The sequence below is a fragment of the Mustela lutreola genome, chromosome 1, assembly GCF_030435805.1.
Source record: "Mustela lutreola isolate mMusLut2 chromosome 1, mMusLut2.pri, whole genome shotgun sequence".
Lineage (NCBI taxonomy): Eukaryota > Metazoa > Chordata > Mammalia > Carnivora > Mustelidae > Mustela > Mustela lutreola.
Window position 1 is genome coordinate 288,198,071 of NC_081290.1, and position 22,843 is coordinate 288,220,913.

The following is a 22,843-nucleotide window of genomic DNA, read 5'->3' on the forward strand; positions in this document are numbered from 1 at the left end:
GTGTTTGTTAAAAATAAAGACGAAGACCTTTCTCACAGTCCTCTGCTTTGATAGAGGTGTTCAGGCCATTTACGTTTAGTGTAAAACTGGAACTTCCGGTTTGATTCTTCCTACCCCACTATTTTGCTATTTTATGTTGTTATTTCTTCAGTTTTCCTTTGAGGTGGAGAGGTGGTCAACACATTACCTCTTCTCACCTTGCTCCTGAGTGCGGACGCTTCACTGAACTGTGCCCATCTGTCCGTCACTCAGTGCCTTTGGTTCCTAAAACCTGTAACCACACCTGCTCCAATCAGAAGAGCTCCTGCCATAGCTCCCTCTACTGTGGCTTTGCCGGACTCTGCAACTCCTCCCTGTCCGTCCCTCGCCCCCACCAACGGCTCTCCAACATCACTTCCATAGACTTCATGAAACCCTGCAGCACCTTCAAGAATTCCTGGGCACAGGGACATCTCTTGTCCCCCCTTCCTCTGACCAAGTCCGTGGCTGTGAGCACAGCATCAAGCGCAGGGTACAGGCCAGGAGCTGCTGGACCACGGGTGACAACAGTCCCTGAGGGCCATGTGCCTTTCCTAACAGGACAAGTCAGAATGACCCCCCAGTGTCCCCTGCTTCACAGGCCCGCCCCACACCCCTTGCCCAGACACTGCTGGGGCTAAAGTGTGCTCCCCAAGTCTCATGTGCTCAAGTCCTGGACCCAAGCACCAGTGAACAGGCCCTTATTTAGAAATAGGGTCTTTGCCAGATGTAATTAGCTAAGACCAGGTCACTAGGGTGGGCCTTGATCCAGTAAGCCCGGCGTCCTAACAAAGAGAGGGAGATGGGGGCACATGTGGAGAACCAGCCGCGCAAGGACGGAGCAGAGACAGGGTGACGCGTCCGTGAGCCAAGGAACCTCGCAGATGGCCAGCAATCTCCAGAAGCTGGGACAGACCTCCCCCCCAGCCTCAGAAGCCATCCCCCTGCCAACACCTTGATCGCACACTTCAGGCCTGAGGGGGACAACACAGGCACCCTGGGGGCTCCAGGTTATCTCCAAGGTCAGACTGACAGCTGGATCAAGGTCCCCGTGGGTGTCCAGGTCACAGCCCCAAAGCCTTCTCCTCCCGGGGAGGGGTCTTGCAGGCATCGGTGAGACGGTGTTCTCCTCCGCTTAGGTGAACACCAGCCTGCACTTTCCCCACAGCGTGGAAAACTTCTGGGCTCTGAAGAAAGAACCCAAAATGCTGGCGGGGGCATCCCAGGCCAACAATCAGCAGAAGCAAGGGCCCGGGGGCAGGAGAAAGTGGCCGTGGGTGCGTGGCGGGTGGTAGTGTCCAGTGCTCTGAACAGTCAAAAAGGCAGGTGGGGTTTTCCAGAAAGCAGATCCCGAACCCCCCCACCCGCCGGAGCCCCACCACATGGCCTTGGGGCTCAGGGTTCTGTGAATCACACGCGGGGCCTCGCGCACGCAGGAGCAGCTGGGAGGGCCACCCTGCAATTTGTGGTGGGGCAGCAGGAGGCCCAGAGGCTGCCCGAGCCCGGCTGCAGACACCGTTAGCCGCCCAGCCGCCAGCTTTACACGTATTTAAAGCAAATCTCCTGTCTTCCCCAGACGGGGCTATTTCCGTCTACGGGTCGGCTAAAGGGGGTTTATTTTCAGCCCCGGAACCTCACTGCCGAAGCCGTTAACCCCAGAGAAGAACCCACCCCTGTGATAGCCACCTTAGCCAGCGGGGACGGGGGAGCGAGGGCGGGGGGGTGGGGGCTAGGTTTATTTGCTGAGCGCCCAAGCTTCTAAAAATGTCTTATTTAAGAATTTACCCAGGACGAGAAGTTTACCAAACCGAGAGCGACTCGGGGATGAAAACCCTTTCTAATTATCTAGTTGAAGTGCTGAAAGGCTCTGCCTTGGTTTGGGTGGTGTTTACTTTAGCCGAGGCGGGGGGGCCCTGGGGACCCGCGGGCAAGGGGGCTGCCACCCTGGGCGAGGGCGGGCAGGCCTGCGTCTGTCCGGGGTCTCTGCGGGGCGCACGGTGGTCCCGCTCCTCCGCGGCCCGGCAGCCGGCCACCCCCGCCGGCTCTGCACGTCCAGAGGTTGTAATGACAGGCGGGGAATTTAAACAGCTTTTTCCCCCCCTTTCAGGAATGTTTTAAGGGATTGAGAGGAAATTGTGCACGGATTTTGCTGTTTTAAGAGCTAATATGTGAACAGCTTCAGAAGGATGTGTGTTGTTTTAGGGCTGCAGTTTACAGAGTAAAAGCGTAAGACAAAAGCAGACGGGCCGTGGGCTCCAAGGGTCGTCGACTTGAATTTCATTCCTCTGAGAAGGGGTGGCCTTCCCGAGGACAGGGCTAGAAGGAAACAGAGGTCCGATCTTCTCCCCACCCCTGCCGCCCCCCACTGTGTCCTGTCACCAGTGTGGCCGCCGGGGCTGCCCAGCTGGATGGCCAGCAGCGAGGGGCTTGGGAGGGAGCCGGGAGCCACTCTGGGGCACCAGCCGCCAACCTGTGCCCCCTGCCAGGGCGCTAAGGAAGGTCCCCCGCGTTCAGTCAGCCCCAAGTGCTCATGATCCCACAGAGGGACGGACGCGGGCCACGAGATGGGTGGGGGCTCCCGCTCCTCGGGGACGGACACCAGAATCACCAGCTACCCCAAGTGACTCGGGAAGAAACAAACAGAATGGCCCTAAACTTGCGAAAGAAACAATTTCTCAGCAAAAACTTCTCCCCAAACAGAACCCCAGGCCCGATGGCTTTGCGAGTTCTGAGACATTGAAGCAAACAGCAGCTACGTCCCAAGTCGTCCGAACCACGAGGCAGGAACACTTCCCGCTGGTTACCCAGCGCCGAAAGCAGACGCTGCGAGCAAACCAGCCGCAGACGACGTCCCTCGTGAACACAGATGCGAAAACTCGACCCTGCATTTGAGCAAATCCAACGGAGCAATATGTGTTTTAGAGATGCCTCATGACCGAGTGGGCTTTCTCTCAAGAACCCGGGGTCGGTGCGCTCTGAAAACCCCTCACGGGCGCCCACCGTCCCAGTGGAGCAGAAAGAAGGTTACACAGAAAATGCATCGGATGAAACGCAGCAGCCAGGCCCGAGAGCCACGTTTCCGGCCACAGACGGAAGGAGGGAGCGTCCCTGGCCGGTGCGGGGCGTCTGTCAAACCCCTGCTCGCATCCCACTTCTCCGCGAGAGGCCAGACGTGCCCTCGGGACCCGGCACCCGACGAGGGGCTGCTCCGAGGGACTAAATGTGGTGGTGGGAGCCCAGGCATCGGGCAAGAACAAGAAGAAAACAGCATGGACACTGAAGAGGGGGAAAAAAAAAAACCCACAAAACTGACTTTGTTTGGGACAACACGATCATCTCCATAGAAAATCCTAAAAAATCTACTCCCCCCCCAAAAGCTTCCAGAACTAATAAGGTTAGCGAAGCCACAGGATACAGGGTCGACACGCTAGCAGCAAGCAGTCCAAAAGCGAAATTGAGAAAACCGTCGCGTTTCGGTGTCAGAAACACGGAAAGTAACGAGCCACAGAAATGACGTGAGAGATCGGTGCCCTCGGAGCCGCACAGCACGGGTGAGCGTGTGCAAAGCATCCGAGGAGGCACAGAGACGCACTGTGTTCAGAAAGCAGAAAAGCTAAACGTCCCAGAGTCACGCGCCCCACTGAAGCGTGCGGTCCGCCCCGCGGCTGACCAACATTCAGGCCGGGGTTTTGTTGTTTGGTTTTGTTTGGTTTTGTTTTGGTTGAAATTAACAAACGGCCTCCAGGCTTTCGGTGGAAATGCAGAGGGCTAGAATTGCCGACATACTTCTGAAAATGAACAAAATTAAGGGATTAACACAGCCTGATTTCAAGGCTTGCGATAAAAGTCACATTAATCAAGACAGCGTGGTAGTGGCAGGACAGATTAGGAAGTCCAGAAGCAGACCCACGCGCCCGGTCAGCTGACTTCCATCAAAGGCGTCAAAGTAATTCGACGGGCAAGTGGCACAGGAGCGATCGGATGACCACGCGCAGGAAAGGTGTCATACCTGTCCCTGCGCATAAAATTAAACCTGAAATGAATCACAGACATAAACACAGAACGTAGAACTAGAAAATTTCTACAGAAATATAGAAGAAAAGTCTTTGTGACCTTGGATTAGGCAAATATTTCTTAGACAGAATACAAAAAACATGAACCTTGAAAAGAAAAAATACATAAACAACAAGCCCTGGAAAATTGTGCTTGGGCAGAATCAAAAAGTTCAGCTCTTCGGAAAAACAGTGCTGGGAGAAGAGAAAAGCCACGGGTCGGGGTGGGGTGGGGGGTATTAGAAAAAGGCATATCTGACCGTCTAGACCTGGGGTCCAGACTCACACCTCGATGACAAGAACCAGTCCTAAGACTCGGTGAGACAGAGGACATGAGGACCGTGGCAGGCGGGCCGACGTGCCCTTGCTCAGACCGTGTGTGCCTGTGGCCGAGGTCCCAGGTGTCCCCGGGTAAATGCCACAGGAACCGCGGGGTCCACTACAACGGGGCGGTCCAGGCGGTTTCGAGTGCGGAGGACGCCCCGGATCAGCAGGACCGTGGTGCGTGGACGGAGGGACGCGGCACGGAGCCCACCGCAGGAAGTGCCCGTGGTCCCTTAGCGAGGCCAGTGGGCATGGAGCGTGCCGAGGGGTCTACCCGAGGGGAACGAGTCCACAGGCTCCTCCAAACCTGTGCGCAATAATCACGGCGCCTTTCATCGTAACAGCCGAGAACTGGAAAGAGCTCAAGTGTCCATCAGCCTGTGAGCAGATAAACAAACGTGGTACGTTGTATCCTTTCCAATGAAAAGGAAACACGTAGTGAGCACAGGCCGGAGCAGGGGCGAGGCTCCAGTGTGCGCCGCGTCTGAGAGGAGCCAGACACGACGGCTCTGTGCGGCGAGATGCCTTTCCTATGACGTCCTGGAAAAGGCAAGACCGCGGGGACAGGAAACATCCCTGATTACCAGGTGCTGGGCGCGGGGCTGACGGTGAGCTGCCAAGGGGCGCAAAGGCGCTTTCGGGGGCGATGGGAATGTTCTAGACAGTGACTGCGGCCCTGGCCGGGGGACCACAGCCGTGTGCCGCGCCCGCTGACCCGGACACCCAGGGACAGGCGGGTTCGCCGCTGGGAAGTGGGCACTCTGTGAGAAGCAGGACATAGGCCGCAGCCCGCCTGAGACACACAAGCCGACCGAGCCTTGTGTCACCGGTAAAAGGAGAGATGTGCTAAATCGAAGCGTTGATTTCGGGAGATTTTTTGTTTAAATAGCTCGAGTCTGAGATCGGCTCCGCAGCGGCCCGGAGTGGACGCCTGGCCTTCAGCAGACCCGCCGAGCTCCTGCCATCCGGGGCTCGGGCTGCTGGCCCTGCTCACTCCTCCCCCCGGGGTCCCCAAACCCCCACTGTCCTCCTCAGTGTCTTCCCTGGGGACTGAATGCAGGACGCCGTCCCCTCGTGTCTTGGTGACCACCTGCCTCCACCGTCTCACATTCCCAAGGGCACCTCACCCTCGGTCGGGCTCACGTCCACAGCCCGGGCTGGGTGCACAAGAGACACGGGAAAGAGGCACCCACAAAGCCCCACGACCAGATTTTGTCCACACCTCACACCTGAGACCCCAACCCTATTTGCAACCCCATCCTGGGCTGAGCCCAGGGCCACCCACAGCCCGTCCTGCTGCCGAGGGGGGCCCTTTGGGGTCCCTGCTGCAGCTCATGAGCCGTGCCCCACCCAGAAAGCCCTCTCCACCAGCCCCAGACTCACAGCCCACATCCCATCGCCTTCGGGGCACCCGGGCTCGGGGTATTCCGACCTTGGGAGGTACGGCCCCCGCCCCACTGGCGCGGGCGCCCTGCTCACTCCGGGCGGCTCCCCAGCCCCCCACCCGCCCACGTGCGCGCTCAGCATTGCTCAGTAGGGAATGTGCAGAGTTCAGAGCTTTCTGTGAGCTTCGAGGTATGTTGGCTTCTTCCGTCTTCCGTCCACACCATTTCACCTACTCCCGCGAGCGACCTGACATGGGGGCTCCGGGTGATCGTCGGGGTGCCCCACACGGGAGAAGGCGAGCCACAGGACCAGGGGCTGTTCCCCTGCAGAGACCCCAGGCTGGGGACAGAAAAGGCTTACCGTCCGGGGGACCCCACCACCGGCGAGCGCGTGGGGGTGACAGGACAGTGGAGGGCTGGTGTCCCAAAGAAGCGACGCGGGAGCTGCCGCTTGAAGGCGGGGAGCGGGGCGCACAGGGTGCAGGAGGGACGTCGTCGGGGAGGCCGAGTCTGGGGGGCGGGGCCGGCAGAGCCAGCAGGGACCCTGCCTCGAGGGGCTATGTGGGTCACAGGGAGGGGTGTGGGCGTCCCTTCGTGGCCGTGGGAAGTTTCCGGAGAGTTCTAGGAGGCAACTGGATCTCGTTCGCTTTTGGAGGACGTCTGTCCCGACCGCCATGCCGTGTGGGTGCTGGTGAGGCCTGGCTGCAGGATAGAGCCAGGTGGGCAGCCAGGATGCTCTGGACAAGGGGTGAAGGGAAACCTATGCCCAGATGCGACAGGGCATACACGGGCCCGGGGCCTCTCAAGCACACAGCTGCCCGGGACCGAGCCCGTGGCCCCAGGTTGGAGAGCCTGACCTCTCATCCCAACACAGCCAAACCCAGACCTGTCTGCTGGAGGTTGTGGGGGTGGTGCCCTCACTCCAGAGATGCTCACAGCACAGCCGAGGTCATGGCCAAGGAGTGCCAAGGCTTATGGGAGACAGAGCAGAAGAGCGGGCTGGCTCGAGGCCGCCAACTGTCAGGGCTCAACCCGCCCACGAGGCTGAGACGTGGGCCCGGGGCCCCACTTCTGCATGTGCCCACAGCGGAGTCAGATGGCGGCCCCGGCCTGCCCAGCCCAGGGCCCGCTTGCACACTGGGTGGGAGCCTGTGCGCTGTGTGTGGAGATGCCAGGGGCAGCCGGGGGCTGAGCACCCAACCCAGGGGCTGAGCCCCATACAGGGCACAGAGGACCTTCGGGGCAGTGACAGTCCTCTGTGTGACAGGACACGGCCTTCCACGTGGGTCAACACCCACAGAAAGGGGCACCAAGAGTGACCCCAATGTCAACCACGTGCGTGAGCGCTCAGTAACAGTGATGTCGGTTCACAGATTGTGACGACCGCCCTGTGCTAACATGCGATGGCTGTGGCGGGGGGTACGGGGTGGGGCGTGGGTATCCCGGGCCTCGGTACTTTCTGCACAACTTTTCTGTCGGTTTAAAAACCCTGGGGAAAAGAGTCTACCAGTTTTATAAAACGAATGCTAAAGAGACATCCTGGCACACACCCTGCCCACTCGTGTCCACATGTCCCAGCAGGTCTTGCTGTCCCCATGAAGCCCACAGTTACACATGGGGACCCCCCAAGCTCCGGGGCCCCCCGACACCCTGCGGCAGGATACAAAGGCTCCTCAGGGGGCACAGGAAGGGGACCGATGCCCCATCCAGCTGAGGCACAAGAAGGGCCAGCCAGGCCGAGGCCAGACCCACGCACTGTCCCCTCTGCCAGGAATGCCCTGATGGAAATAAAGGCACGACTCAGTCCTTCACCTTTGCCTGGAGCCACACTGCTCGGCGAGGCCCCCCGCGACCCCTCTACTCAGGACAGGAATCACATTCCCTCACGGTCTCCCTGCTGGGCACCCAGCGGTCCACCCAGACTTTCGGGTCTGAAACAAGACGTGTGTCGCATGTATTGGGGGAGCTGGTGGACATCCTAGGGTGTGGATGAGGGTCAGCACGCCGTACTGTGATGGGTTAACTTGAGAAAACAAGGCTGGGAAAGGTGACCGTGAGAAGCAGCCGTTAGAACAGGAGTGCGAGCCTTCCTGAATACCAGAGGGTTTCTGTGGACCGAAGAAGGCACACACGTCCTGCGGGGAAAACGAACACGGCAGCTGCGACAGAATGCAACCCCGTTCTCAAAGACCACGACGGCGTGGAGACCAACGATACACGCCATGCTAATCAGTGCAAATGAGCTGACCTCTGACCCATGCAGAAAAGTACTGCACTGAGTAAGGCGCCACACACCCTTCACATGGGAAGGCACATATAGGTTAGAAGCAAAATAGATGAAAAAGATACAGTAGGAGAACGTTCAGGGGAAGAAAGCGAAGGGGCCATGCTAGCATCACACAAGGTAGATCCCAGAGCAAAGGACGTGACGGGGAATAAAGGCGGCGGCTTCGGAGTGATAAGGGGACCCGTCCATCAGGGGACGTAACAATCCTAAATACTGACACACCAACAGCGGAGCTTCACACTGCCCTGTGCAAGAGTGACCCGCCCTGGAAGAACACACACAGAGCCTCACCCTCGGGGCTGGAGGTCTCGGAGCCCACAGACATCAGCACAATGAGCAGCTGGACACCAGGGAGGACGCAGCAGGCCCTTCCTGCTGACCACAGCCACCTTGTCCAGGTTGATGGGACAGTCCTCCCAACAGCAGGATACACACGATTTCCCTCATGCCTGGTGCAAGGTCCAGCAACACAAACCCTATGCTGGGTCATCAAACAAGTCTTCATGCATTTAAAAAGAATCAAATCATCCTGAGTATTTTCTCTGACCACCAATGAATTAAAGTAGACATCAGTATCAGAAAAGTATCTCGAAAATCCTCAAATGTTTGGGAAGGAATCCACTCTTGGATAATCCAGGCATCAAAGAAAAAAAGCAAAAAGGAAATCAGAAGATATTTTGAGTGGCATGAAACTAACGTAATGCGTCAAGATCTGTGGGGTACGACCGCAGTCTTTATGGGGAAGGCGCACCCCCAAGTCCCCGTGTTAGGGGGACCTCTAGCCAGTGTCCTCAGCTTCCATCTTAACAAGCAAGAGAAAGGGCAGCCTAGTAAACTAGCTAAGCATAAAAAAAAGAACAATCCGTACAGAAACCAATGAAATCACAAAAAAGAAACACTTAAACGCCATTCAAAAGTTGGTTCTTTGAGATCAATAAAATCACTGAACACGTAGCCAGACTGATCACTAAAGAAAAAAAAAAAAAAGCTCATATTACCAACATCGGGAGCGAGAGAGGAGACATCACTACATGTCCCACAGATGTTAACACCTTGCATGATGTGAATGAAGTTCTTCAAGCATGCAGAATATCAAAGCTCACTCAGGAAGAAACAGGTAACCTGAATATTATATTAAGGACATTTAACATCTAGCAAACGGCCATCTGACAAAGGAAAGCCCGGGCCCAGATGGCTTTCCTGACGGATTCCACCGTGTGCATAAGGAAGAAATAAGACTGATTCTGCAGAAATTCTTCTCTGTGTGAAGAGAGAACACAGCTCAGCTCACTTGACCCTGACAGTGTTACCCTGGTATCAAATCCAAAACATTATCAGAAAACCTAGAAAATATCCCTCATGAACTGAGATGCAAACATCCTCAGCAAAATTTTAATGAATGAAGAAACCGGGAAGTGTATAGAAAGAGCAAGATGACACGAAGGAAGGAGGGTTTATGTAGCAGCACGAGCTTCATTCAACGTCTGAACATCCATCAGCGTAATTCACCGGCGGCCAGTGCGGTCGGACCAGAGACACGAGCGGGCCGTCCAGACTGGGAAGGAAGAGGTGCAGCGACCTTTACTTGAAGATGGGATTATCAGTGCAAAAAAAAAAAAAAAAAAAAAAATCCACAGAATCCACCCAAAAAAAGCTGCTAGAAGTAAGAACTGAGTTGGGAAAGTTTCGAGACACAAGTTACCGAAGTGGTGGCTCTGAACACCAGCAATGAGCAACCAGAAACCAAACACAGGAAAGAAATGCCACGGGCCACAGCACAGAGCAAAGGGAACACTTGGGTGTCCGACTAAAGATGCGCAGGCCCTCCGTCCTGGAAACTACAAAACTTCTGGATGGAAATGAAGGGTCTTGTTAAATGTGTGCAATGCCTACGGTTTTGCACTATGAATCTACGAAGATTCGATCTGGGCACATCAGTCCTCCCCTGCTGGTCTCGGGGTTCGGTGCCATCCCAAACCACATTCACTAAGCTTCTTGTAAAAAGCTGACTAGCAGCTTCTAAAATGTATACAGACGGGCAAAGAGCGTAGGACAAACAGAGCAACGTGAAGGAGGAACAAAGCTGGCAGGTTGTCTCCGCTCACTGCAAGCCTTCTTCAAAGCTGCTGGAACAAAGCATGGACAGATGAGCCGGTCAGGGCATCCCAACAGGTGGTCCCAAAACAGGACCCTGTTCTCATAAGCCGACTTTTACGAAAGGCGTCCACCTGGTTCCTTGGGTCAAGGACACTCTTTGCAACAAGCGGCACTGGAACGACTGAACACTCACGTATCGAGTCGTGAACCTTAACCCATAATTTACACGGCTGACCAATGTTAAGTCGCGGACCTCAACGCAAGCACGGGAACTACCAAAAGAAAATCTAAGCAATCACATGTTTGGGAAAGATTTCTTAGACACGGAAAGCACAAAAAAAAAAAAAAAAAAAGAAAAAAGAAAAAGAAAAAGAAAAAAGCAATGAGTTGGACATTGTGAAAACGGAGAACACTTCGTCTTTTAAAGACACCGCTCCAGGAATGAGAAGGGAAACCACAGACAGGAGAGAAATATTTGTGAACAGACATCCACGTATCTACAATATGTAAAGAGCTTTTTACGATTTAACAATAAGACAATTCGAATTTTCAACGGAAGATCGGAGAAACTACCTCCCCTCCCAAGTTCCAGGAAGGGCCGTGGAGTGCGCGAGACGGTCCCTGGCTCCATCCGTCGTTGGAGGATCCAGGTTGGAACACGAGACACCACGACCCATACACGCGGGTCAAACCAAGAGACCGACCACGCCAGGCGTACTGGGGCCGTGGCGGTGGCCAGAACGCAGGAGAACTGCCCGCGTCCCCGCAGTTAAACACCCACCACGCTGCGCGGCCAGCTTCTTCCCGGGCGTTCACCCGAGAAAAAGGAAATATGAGTCGACCCAGTGGTGACAAAGCAGGGGCTCCCGGCACACCCACAACCGCCAGGACATGCCTCAGACGGATGATGGTAGGTGAAAGCAGCCCGGCAGGACAGCGCTAGAAAACTCTAGAAAACACAAGCCAGTCTGTGCAGACTTGTGTCAGCGCAGGTCACCCCATGGTCATGGGGATGTTTCAAGGGTGATGGCGGGGTCTGCTGCCCGGATGGCCTCAGAGCGTCTACACAGGTCAAAACTCACCAAACCGTGTGCTTCAATATGCTTCCTATCGCTCCTGATCACTCCTCGCTACGGCTGGTCTGTGGTAAGAGCCGCAGAGATAATCGGGCAAGGCCTCTCGTGTCAGCCCAGGAACCTGCGTGGTCGCGGGGTCGCTGCCTCGCGACCGGACACCTGTGCTGGGTACAGACGGCCCTCCCACGCCCCTCCCCGGCACTCCTACCGCCCTGCCACTGGACACCTGCCTGGACGAGGAGGCCACTGTCCACCACGTCCGCTGCCGTCCGCTGCCGTCCACTGCCGTCTGCCGCCGTGCCTTTGGCCCGCTGGACTGAGAATGGCCACGGCCCCCCCCCCCCCGTGTCAGAGCCGCAAGCGTCACTCAACTTTCCCACAGGAGGGGTCTGAGGCTCAGAAAAGGTCAGTAACATGTGTGGGCCCCCTGGGCAGTCTCGGGGGGCCTGGACCCTAACCACCTCCTTTAGGCTCCCTGGTGGGGCCCCAGGTCTGGGGCCTTGAAGAGCCACGTCCAGCTGCAAGCGTCTCCCAGACCAGGAAGTCCAGCTGCCCCAGTGCCACCCTTTCTCAAGAGGGGGTGCGCCTCACTGTCCATCTCCCCAGGAGCCAATGATGGAGTCTTAGGACAGAGGCCTCTGAACACCAGGGAGAAGCTAGAAATTCTTAGGAGCCCTGAGAATGAGAGACATTTCCCCACGTCCCCATGTTCAAGGACGTCACCTTGAACCCAAGATGAAGACAGAGACCCCACGTGAGCAGGGGATGTGTCGGGGCAAGTTCAGAGGATCCCACAGCGGGACTGAGCTTGGCTCCCCCGCTCTGAACTCCCCAGCTCCCTGGAAATAGCGAGGTCCTGGGGACGGCGGTACAGCCCAGGCTTTCCAGCGGATGCCGGGAGCAGGGACCTCACGGGGTGGGCGACACCGAGAAATGAGACCCCAGGCCGGGCCCCGCACCCGAGGCCCGCGGCGCTCGAGCCCGACCCGGCCCGGCCGGGTGCAGAGAGCGGCCCCCGAGAAGAGGCCGCGGGACAGCTCGAGAGCTGAAAACGCAGCAGAGCCGCGCGCCCTGCCCCCAGGCCGGCCCCGGCAGCCGCTCTGAATGCGCGGCCTCTTCTCGGCTCGCCGTGCTCGGAAACTGACCAGCTCGTCGCCCGCCAGGAAAGGGGGCAGCGCCTCTCAGCACACACTTGACATTTTGTTCTCCTCCAGGCTTCCGTGCTGACAGTTTCTGGATTAAATGTGCAAACTGAACGTGGCCCCGAGGGGGTCCCGCTCCCCGCCGGCCTGAAGCGCCAGGGCTCAGTGGGCACGTGTGCGTGCAGACGCGTGGCGGTGCCTGAGCGAACAGGCCACGTGAGCGTGTCCACACGCGGGGGCCTCCATGTGCGTGTGGACCTCGGCATGTGCCCTCTCCCAGCTAGACCTGGGGGCCCTGCTCGGCCCGTCTTCCTGGTCCTTCAAACTTGACCCCGACCGAGCTCGGAGGAGCCACTGGCCGTGGGCGCCCCAGCTCGGCTTTCGGCACGAGGAGCTTTTCTCAGCCCGGTAGTGGTCAATTCCACCAGAAAGCCATCGTGGCGCCCCTCAACGTGGGCCTCGGACGGGGGCATCTGTGCCTTGCAGCCCGGGGGGCCTGGGACTCGCCTTCCCAGGGGGCCGGCAGCCACAGACCGGGGAGGGCAGCATCCCCCCCAATTCCCATGAGCCTGAAGACACCCCACGGGCTTCTCGGGCCTCCTCTGAGCTATGGGGGCCCTCAAGCCCAAGGGCGCAGAAGGAGCGGGCAGGGAGCACCCTGTGCTGGCCCTGGCAAAGGCCACTCCATTCTAAAAAGGGCCGGCAGCAACCCTGGGGGCCCCGACAGCCCCCTCCACTCGCTCCCCCCAGTCTGCCCCACCAGCACTCGATCTTACAACCAGAAAGCAGAAAACGGCAGTGAAGGATCCCCGCGCCCCAGCCCTGAGGTCAGCCGAGTGCGGCAGGGGGCGGGGGGAGGGGCCGGGCGTGCGGCCGCAGCTCGCGACCCCGCAAAGCTGCCCCGAGCCCCCTTCTTCCTGCCCATGAAGTCACACAATGACACACTTCAGCAGCCGCACAGCCGGGGCTCTGGTTTTCATTCCGCGTGACCCCGAGAGACAGAGAACATGATTATAACCCGTCTGAATGCCGTACCCCGGGGCGGTGACTCAGACACCTGCACGGGCCCGTGGCCCCCGCCCGGCGACCAGCCACGAGGGCGGCCCGCGCGCGTCCGGGCGGCGACAGCTGGCAGACACCGCCATGCCGCACCCCACAGCCACGAGGCCCCTCCGGGCTCATCCTATTACCCCGACGCCTTCCCCAGGGCAGCCCCCCGGGAGCCCCCCGCCGAGCGCCAGTGCCAGGCCCCGCCTGCGCCCGGCGACACACTGCCTGCTCAGCCCGGTCCCCGTTCTGTTATGTCAGCTGCTACCCCGTGCTTCAAACAAGGCTCTCCAGCTGGCCAGGGTCAGATGTGAGAACAAGGCCCTCACAAAACCCGGCCCTCCAGCTACCCTGCGCCCGAGACCCCCACTGAATGTGGCACTTAATGACGAGTGTCTTTGCAGCCCTCAGGCAGAGCATAAAGGAAACACCTGTCCCGCGGACGGCACACTCTAATCCCGCTGAGTCCCGAACGGAGGAGCCTGCGGGGCCCACAGCAAGGGGCCCCCACCCCGGCGTCTGACTTTTGTCCTGGGCCTCGGGGAGACGTTGACAACAGGTTTTGGCAGGCCAGGCAGGAGGGAAGACACAGGGGCCGGCCTGGGAGTGCCAGGAAGCCTAGGCCTCCCTCCTGGGCTCACACCTTCCCGGCAGGCCCTGAGTGCCGTGCCCGAGGGGACCCTACTCCGTGGAGGGGTCGGGGGATGGGTGTCCAGGGGCAGGTGCACACTCCCCCCAAACGGGCGTCACTTTCTAGGCCAGCAGGAGAGACTCCTTTCCTGCCGACACTGGAGGCTGAGCCGAGCCCCCTGCCTGCTCAGAGCCGGGGCGCCCCCCCGCCCATCCCCCCCACCCCCCTGCACCCCAACCCGGGTGCCTGTGTGTCTGGCTACCGACCTAGAGCTAAATCACCACAACTTCCAAAAGGAGGAAAGAAAAGACTGCGGGGGACGGTGGGGAAGAGGAGGCCACCCAGACGCCTGGCCACTTTGAGAAACGCCCAGAAACCACGCGCACGCACACACCCCAGGTGCCGGGACAGGCCGTGGGGCCCACCGACCCCGCAGCTGGGCTGTTCCAGCTCCCTGGCTCTTCCCGCCCCAGCTCCTACTCCCCGACAGTCAGGCCAGTCGTTTCCGTCCTCGGGGGCCTGCGGATGGGGCAGATGGCCCCCCGGGGAGCAGGGTCACACAGGCTGGCGGAGCCCAGTGCAGACGGACGGGGGTGCCGGCCAGGGCTGTCACGGGGCCCCCAGCGAAGACGCCGGCACAGCTCGCATCACAAGGTTTTCCAGCCAGAAAACAGGAAGTGTTGTGTGGACATGGTCAGGCCCAGACGCGGGCGACTCCTAGGGCAGGAGACGCTGGTGCCGGCCGGGCCCAGCCACCCTCGGGGCCCCGGTAGAGTTGCCCCCAGGCCCCAGAGATGCACCAGCAAATGCACACCCGCTGAGGGCCACCTCCCCTTTCCCCCCAAGGGGCATCTGTGGGGGATGCGGGGTGTCTCAGGGAGGTTCCAGATACTTGGAGCCGTTTCCGTGAGCCCCCACCCAAGCCCCCCACTTCGTCCCGAGCAGACTTGATCGATAGGATAGTTCTGGAGACAGATAACGGGCCTGGCCATGGGCCTCACAGAGGATGTCTTTGTTCCAGAAAACGAGCCAGTGCAGGACTGTGCACACACAGGGCCCTGGTGTGCAGGCGGAAGGTCCCGGTTACAGCCAGGACTCCTGCTGTCACAGCTCCCGGCACAGTGCAGACCCCCACATGAAGGAATGTCAGCTGTCCCCCCAGAAGCAGCTGCCTCCAGGCCAGGAACGCAGCCAGTCCGAACCCTGGAGCCCTCCCCAGGCACGGGGTCCCAGGTGGGGCGGAAACTGTGTCCCCTGCTGGTGGGGACGGCCCCAGCCGCCACCCTGAGGCCCCCCAGCCGCCACCCCTCAGCCTCCTCCTGCTCAGATGTCCTTGGGGGCTGGGGCGCAGGCCCCTTTCTAAAGCGGGCACAGAAGTACTGTCCCCCCAAAGCCGAGGAGAAAGGCCACGAAGGAATGGCCAGCGCGTCTCGGTCAGGAAGGCCAAAAGCCACAACAACTGTACCTGATAAGGAAACCGCGTGCGGCCCTGGGGTGGGCAGTGAGCCCCGAGTGTGGGTGGGGTCAGACGGTGGGGTGCAGCCCAGCGAGCAGGTGTTAAGCATGGAGCCCCCGCTTTGGGGGTGGCTCAGGCTGGGGCTCACTGTCACCCGGGGGCCGGGGGCTCGTTCTCGGGGCCCCTACCGGCCCGGGGATCTGATGTGTTGACCAAGTCTCTTGAGAGGAACAGTTTCCAAGTCCGGAAAAAGACCCCTAAGATGGTTCACAGACACATACAGGGGAGCTGGGGCCTGACCCAAACTGAGGGTGAGGAACCGGGGCCTCCCCCACACCCCAGCATAGGGGAGGTCGCCCCAAAGCAGCCCCCCGACACTGTCCAGGGCCCTCCTCCCGGGCCCTGGGCCCTCCTGGCCTCCTCTGTCCCCACACCGTCCAGAGGCGGCCTCCCTTCCCCCGTCACCCTGGGTCGGCCCCCGAGGGGGGGCTTGCTCCGTACCGCAGCCGTGCAGTGGGGACCCCAGGCCCCCTGGCTGCAGACTGCGCCGCTGCCCCCAGCTGGCCAGGACCCCCTGAAGAGAACCCCGGCCCTCCTCCCTCCTGTGGGCGCGGAAACACCCGAACGCGGGTTCCAGCTGCTTGAGGCTTCCGCTGCGTTCAGAGTCTGCATCGAGAGCAGCAAGGCTCTGGCCGGCCCGTGGGGGTCCGGTCACCCGGGGTCCGCCGAGAGCCCCCCCAGCAGAGGGACAATCTGAATGCCCAGCTGTGGCCCTAGCAGAACGCGAGTGCAGACGCACGCAGACGCACAGGGCAGGGGTGCGCGACGCGGTCTCCCCACACTGGGGGGCCGGCCCCCCTCAGGCAGGGCCCTGCAGGCTGTGAAGCCCCCCTCCTGCCCCAGAGGGCCACGTCTCTGCACACTTTCCCCCGCCATGTAGTAGGTGCTTAATAAACGTCTGCTGGCTGAAGGAGTGCAGGAGACATCCTAGCCAGGGCGGGGGTGGCCCCCATTCTACGGTGGGACATCAGAGGGGAGCCTGGTGGCGGGACCCCAGCTTTCCTGGGCGGCTCCCGTGCGCTGGGGACAGACACAAAGGAACTCAAGGTTCCAGAGCAGAGAGAGGAGGCGGGGGGTGGGGAGTGGGGGGAGGGCTCCGGGTGGGAGGAAGGCCCTGAGGAGAGACGACCTCGGGGTTAGCGACACCACGGCCACCAGCAACTCAAACTCCGCGCAAGAGAAGGTCACCGCAGAGGGTTGGCGCAGAGCAGCCTCCCACGCCGGCCTCCACCAGCCCAGAAGTCAGCCCTGCTGTCCCTGCCGGCAGGGGAAGGGTGGGGAGGGCTGAGGCTGCCAACGTGCGGGTCTGCGGGGCTGGAGCTGGGGTGCGCTGGGGCTGGGGGTGCTCGGGGGCCAGGGGGGCTGGGGACAGAGCCTGGACCTTGTTCCCGGAAATGGGGACCCGTCAAGGGCTGTCAAAGGGTCCGGAGTCCCGGGGTGGGGCCGTCTCCTGCTGCTGCTGGGACCCGGAGGCCCGCAGGGCGGGAGGGTCTCGGGGAGGCAGGAGACGGGGGGCGGGGGGGAAGCTGGCAGAAGGGCCGGGTCACCTCGGCGGGGCTGAGAGAGCCTCCACGGCAGCGAGGGAGGAAGCTGGGAGCGATGACCTCATCCCCCAGGCCTCCGGGCCGTGGCTCTCGGGGTTTTTAACCACAGCATCGCGGGACAATTCCGTGGGCCGCTCGGCACCGGCAGCACGGGGTCCCCTGGTTTGTGCCGTGCCTTCATGAGCCCCTCTGTGCGCGGCTCCAGAACCCACAGGGAGGGTCCGCCCGGGGCCACGTCTGGGCCTGCTGCGTCCCCGCCCCCCACTCGGGGTCTGCCCTCGGGTCGCAGGCGGGAAGTTCGCACGTGGCGGCGTGGACACACGCACAAGCAGACACGCAGGGCACACGCGCCCCCCACACGCCCACGTGGGCCACAGGGCGCTCACTCCCCCGCGGCAAGGGCGCCCTGAGCACGGGAAGCCCCCAACCAGCCCCAGGCCCCATGTTGGGCCGCAGAGCCAGACCCGCCGTGCAGAGGGCGGCCTCCAAAAATGGCTTTTGCAGGCCCCGAATGGGTCCGTTGCGCGGATCGCTTCGTCCCTGGGAGGCCGCGGCAGCCTCGCCCCGGCCCGGGAACTGCCCAGGGCTCCGTCCGGCCGAGCGCGGGGAAGGAAAGGCAGGAACAGGGGCTCTCGGGAAAAGCACAGTTTGCAGAGACTCTTTTCCACCATTTACACACCAGGCTCGGCCCCTCCCGGCTCCAAGCTGCGGTCTGGCTCCCGCGCCCGCTCCGGGCCCGAGGCCAGGGACGCCTGCATTCTGCGGGCAGCAGCGCCGCCTGGTGGCCGGCAGCGCTGCCCTACCCACCCGCCTGGGCTTCCCACAGGGCTCCATAACCCACGCCCCTTGCCCTCAGGGGGTCTCCCTGGGCCTGGGATCTGAGGCACCCCCAGGAAGCCCCTGTGCTTGCCTGGCCCACCCTGGAGGCTGCACGCTGTGGGTGGGGTCCCGTCCTGTCCTGGCCGCCGTGGGCCTTGCCCGCCTCCCTGCAGTGTCCCCTCCACGGAGCAGCCCGGAGCATCTCTGTGGACACAGCCCACCCTGGTCCCGTCTTCCCCTCGCACGTCCTTCCTGGACCCACCACGGGACACAACGCACGTGTGCCCCTGGAGGCTGGACTGCGGTAGTCTCCTTCCGTGCCGCTGTCTCCCCAGTGCCCGCTGCCCTCCACCGGCCATGATTCTCCAGAGGCAGCCGGACCCAGCCAGCTCAGACCCCCCTTGGAGACCCGGCCGCAGGCAGCCGCAGGGCGGGGAGTCCTTGGAAACTCAGCAAGGCTGCCGGAGTGCTAAGTCTGAGGCCGTCCTGACCACCCCCTCTAATGGACGGAGCCGGGGGCCGAGCTGAGGCCTTGGGGTGTCCTGTGGGGGCAGGTCTGGACCCAGGGGCTCAAAGGCAGGGAGCCCTAATCCCGGAAGCGTCATTCTGGGCACGTGGGGTCCGTGCAGTTGCCGGGCGTCTCCCCTTGGGGAGTATGAATGACACGAAGCTACAAAGCCCCCCGCAGAGCTGCCCACACCCACCGCACACCCGAACTGGGAGAGAGCAGTGTCCTGGGACCGAGGAACGGGGAAGCCCCAGATGGCAGGTTCAGAAGCAGCGACAGCCGCTCTGAGACCCGGAACCAGAGGGGAAGCCAGTCGTGCGACATGTCGAAGAAACAGCAGGCCGAGAACACCGTGCATGCAAAGGCCCGGAGGCAGCCAGGACCACCCGCGGGTCTGCAGTGCCCTGAAGGGAGGGAGAGAGTGAGGCAGAGGGACAGGGCTGCCAAGTGTGCAACGTCTTGGGGGTCCAGAGGGAGAAGTCAAGTTTATTATGAGAGAGCTGGGGGAACGGTCCGATTTGTTCTGGGAGGCACTGCCCACCCCACCGAAGCAGGCCGCCATGTGGAGAGGGCGTCTGGACGGACAGCAGGTGCGGCCGGGGAGGCTGCCTGGGGTCTCCATCCCCCCAGGGGAAGCAGGACGGTGGGACACAGCAGGGGCAGGCTCTCTGCCCGGGGCAGGGGACCCAGAGGAGGGGGTACAGGACCCGGTCCGCACGCCTCTCCCCACCCCAGTCCAAGCTGAGCCCCCATCCCTTGGGGAGCTATGGCTGCAGTTCAGACGACGGCCACCAGGTGGCGCGCGCACCTCAAAAATGCTATGACCGCAGGCTTGGCAGAGAAGGCGGGTGGGGGCGGCTAGGGTGGGGACAGCGGGGATGCTGGGGGGTCTGCTGGGGGCCTGGGGGTGTGGGGATGGGGGGGCAGCTGCGATGGGGTAGCCGGGCTGCTGGGAGGGCTGCTGGGGGGCTGCCGGGGTGCTGAAGGGGCCGGTGGGATAGAGGAGCGGCGGGATGAGAACGGAGCCCTCAGCTGCCCCAGCCCCGCAGCTCTGGGCACCCCCAGGACACAACATCGACTCTGAGCCCTGAATGCGAGAATCCGTGTCAGGGAGGGAGCTGCTCCCGGCCGGCAAGAGGGAAGCGGAGGCCCGCACACACCAGGGCAGGGCCCCCCCCACCAGCCGTGGCGGACTGTCCTGGGCGTAAGCCCCTGGCGGTCTGGTTTCCGTGTCCCACAAGGAACACACCTACCGACATAGCGCGTTGCGGGCCGTGTCTGCGAGGGTCCGGAGCAGCCGGCCCCGGCGGCTTCCCCAGGCTGTCCCGCCCCCCAGTGGCCCCTGCGGGCCCTGCCTCAGCCTCAGAGGGCTGTGGGGTGAGCTGAAGGGCGCCTCCCACGTTCCCTGCTCCCCACCACCCGCAGCTCCCCGGCAGGCCAGGGAAGGACTGTCCCTCCCTGGGCAGCAGGTGCCGGCTGGCAAGAAGCTCGGCCCACCCCTCAGCTGTCGGGGAGACGGACCCCACTCCCTGGCCAGCACCAGGGCCCATCAGGGCAGGCTTTGGGGGCATCTGCCTCTAGGATGGTGGCGGCTGACACAGTGCCCAGACGCAGGAGCGGCTCGCCTTGCCCCCAACGCTGTAGCCCCCGGGACCCCAGGCCAGGCCGCACCTGTGGCGGCTTCCGTAGCTCCCCGGGACCCGACGACCCAGAGGAAGAGCACAGCCACCGCCCAAAGCCCGGCACTCGCACCGTCCTGCTTGTTGACGACAAGCTCGCCGTGCTTTTACAGAGAACAGCAGTCTAGGAGCACAGACCGGTACGGCGGACGGCCAGCAACATACACGAACACGGGCCGCCACCACCGTCTCCATGACACGAGAAACAGCTGACAAAAGTCAACACCTTCACCTAGGACTGGAAGGTCACCCCCAAACACGAGCCCACACACACCCTGCCAGGCCCAGGCCGCCCGGTAAAGCGGGGCCTGCCCAGCAGCCGCCAGAGCCGCCAGGCCTCCCCGCGCCGAGCCCACGTCCGGGAAAGTCTGCGGGACCAGAGAACCGACACCGCCAGCAAGCAAACCGCACCGTATGGGGACGGCCATCCGGGGCTTCCAGCACGCAGAGAGAGGGACAGAGAGAGAGACAGAGGAGGGGAGAGAGGCAGTGGGGGGGGGGGAGTGGGGGGGAGATGAAGGGAGAGGGGGGTTGGGGCGAGGGAGGGGGGGACCTTTAGAACACGATGGGAGAGTGAGCCCCGGCTGGGGGCCGCGGGGAGGCAGGAGGAGCGTCCCCGGGAACAGCCGTCACAGAGACCACCTTAACCCACATCTCGAAACCCTAAGGCCTCCAGGCAAACAGACACCGCAGTGGTGGACAGGAAGACCTCACCCCGGACAGACGTCACATCCCCAGAGGGGTCCATCAGATGCTGTCACGTTGGTCCCGACGCCAGGTGGGCGGGGGAGGGGAGCCGTCACCCCGAAGAGTGGACAAGCCAGGCCAGCCAGGCTGTCACAGCAGAATGGCCCTGGGGGGTCGGGCCTGCCCCAGGACAGGAGAGTCTCCGAGCAGACCCGTGCGCATCTGGACTTCTGGTTTACAGTGACGACGGCCCCTTAAGTCAGGGTGAATGGACGCAGGTCTGTGGAAGGAGCCAGCCCGGCAGTCCGGGCACCCTGGGCAGAGCCCTGGGTCGGTGTGCTGCCACAGCCCAGGAGTCACCCAGATGCGGGGCCACAGCCCAGGTTTGGCAAGCTGTGCTCACAGCTGTCCTTTCCCAGCCCAGCTCAGTAGCCCCTTCCTCCAGGAAGCCCTCCCAGACCACCATTCCCAGGCTCCTCTCATCCAAGCCAAACTGCCGCATCCTAGGAAATGTAGGAGTCAGGGTGGGGGTTCTCACACCTCCAGTTTCCCATTGCCCACAGCAGCTGACCAGCAGACAAGACGCTGGGACAGGGTCACTGTGCAGGCCAGAAATACCAGGAGCAGCTCAGTCCACCCCATGGCCCACTCGCCCAGGAGACTAGAGCCCCAGCAGCTGGGACAGCCCCTCGAGCTGCTACGTACCATCCAGAAGAGGGTCCCTGTGGCCAGGGTGACGTACTGCTCGATGGTGGACAGCACGCTGAAGATGAGGCAGACCAGGACGATGAGGAAGCTGCGGGGCAGGAGGACACGGCGGTCAGCTCTGGCGGCCAGCCTGCCCGCCCTGCCCCCACCCCACGATCCGAGAACTCGGAGCAGCCCACCCGCCGGGGAGCAGGTGCCCAGGGCGGGGCGCACCCACCCAGCCATGGAGGACCAGTTTGGACCCCCACGACTGCGGGACAGACCTTAGAGCCTGGTGCCAAGAAGCCACGCTTACAGGCCACATGTTGTGTGGCTCCCTTAACGGGAAGCCACGAGACAGAACAGGAAGACGACTGGCGGTCACCAGGGACCAGAGGCCTGGAGGATGTCCCCCACATCCCTGGTGGTCACAGGGCCCCCACAGCCCTCCTCTTGCCTGGGGGAGGGGCAATTCTGAGGGAGTCATCCAGGAGATCCCTCTCAGACTGGACAGCAGGGAACGCAGCGTGGCCGGGGACAGACCGCCAGCCCTCTCCCCACCCTGAGATCCTGCTCCGGGGGACTTTCAGTCCACCCCTACCGCCACACGCCCATCCTGCGCCCACCAAGGAGGCCCTGCATCTCCCCCACCAGCTCAGCCCCAATTTCTCAGGCCACTCCCTGTCCTCTCGCTGCTCTGGCCAACACATGTCACCAGTGCCTCCCTCCCCAAGGAGGCTGAGCAGCTCCACCTGCAAAGCCAGATCCCAGCTGACCCCTCTCTGCCACCCATCAGGCTCCACCCTGGACCCCCACAGCCCCCCCCCCAAGTACCCAGGCGAGGCCCCAGCGTCTCCCCCTAGCACGACATCACGCTGAGCCCAGATGATTCACCTCCTCCCGCCCTTCTTCCTGAGGATGTCCAGCTCTGCCTGCCTCGGGGCCTTTGCACCCACTGCTGTCCCCGCCGCTCCAACCTTCCTGGGCTCTCCTGAGTCTGCATCAGGACTTTGAGCCTTTGAGCACACAGCGCCTCCTGCCAGGGACCGTGCACAGCCACACTCGGCACCGCCTCAGCTCTGCGGGCCCTCTCGCCCGCTGATAAGGAGCGAGTCCTGTCCCACCTGGCCTGCCCGAGGAGAACCAGCCCCCCAGCCCCCCAGAAAGCACTCTAACAGATACGGCCAGGTCTCCCACCTGGAGCCCTTTGTGGGGGTCAGTCGGCTGGGGCTTCAGCCTCCCAGGGACACCGGAGAATGCTGATGGAGAGCGTGAGCGCCCATCTGCGGCTGGACCCCGCTCAGGCTCGGAGCGCACCTTCCATGGACCGGAAGGACAAGGGCC

General features: G+C 61.8%; 1 protein-coding gene across 9 annotated transcripts in view; it reads right to left on the reverse strand.

The window, feature by feature from the left end:
• KCNQ1 (potassium voltage-gated channel subfamily Q member 1) overlaps positions 1-22,843 on the reverse strand; it is a 308,703-nt gene that overhangs the window by 240,455 nt on the left and 45,405 nt on the right. For all 9 annotated transcript variants that reach the window (XM_059150971.1, XM_059150927.1, XM_059150937.1 and 6 more), the window contains exon 2: positions 21,518-21,608. In XM_059150971.1, coding sequence (XP_059006954.1) covers positions 21,518-21,608 — 91 coding nt within the window. The remainder of the gene's footprint in view (positions 1-21,517; positions 21,609-22,843) is intronic.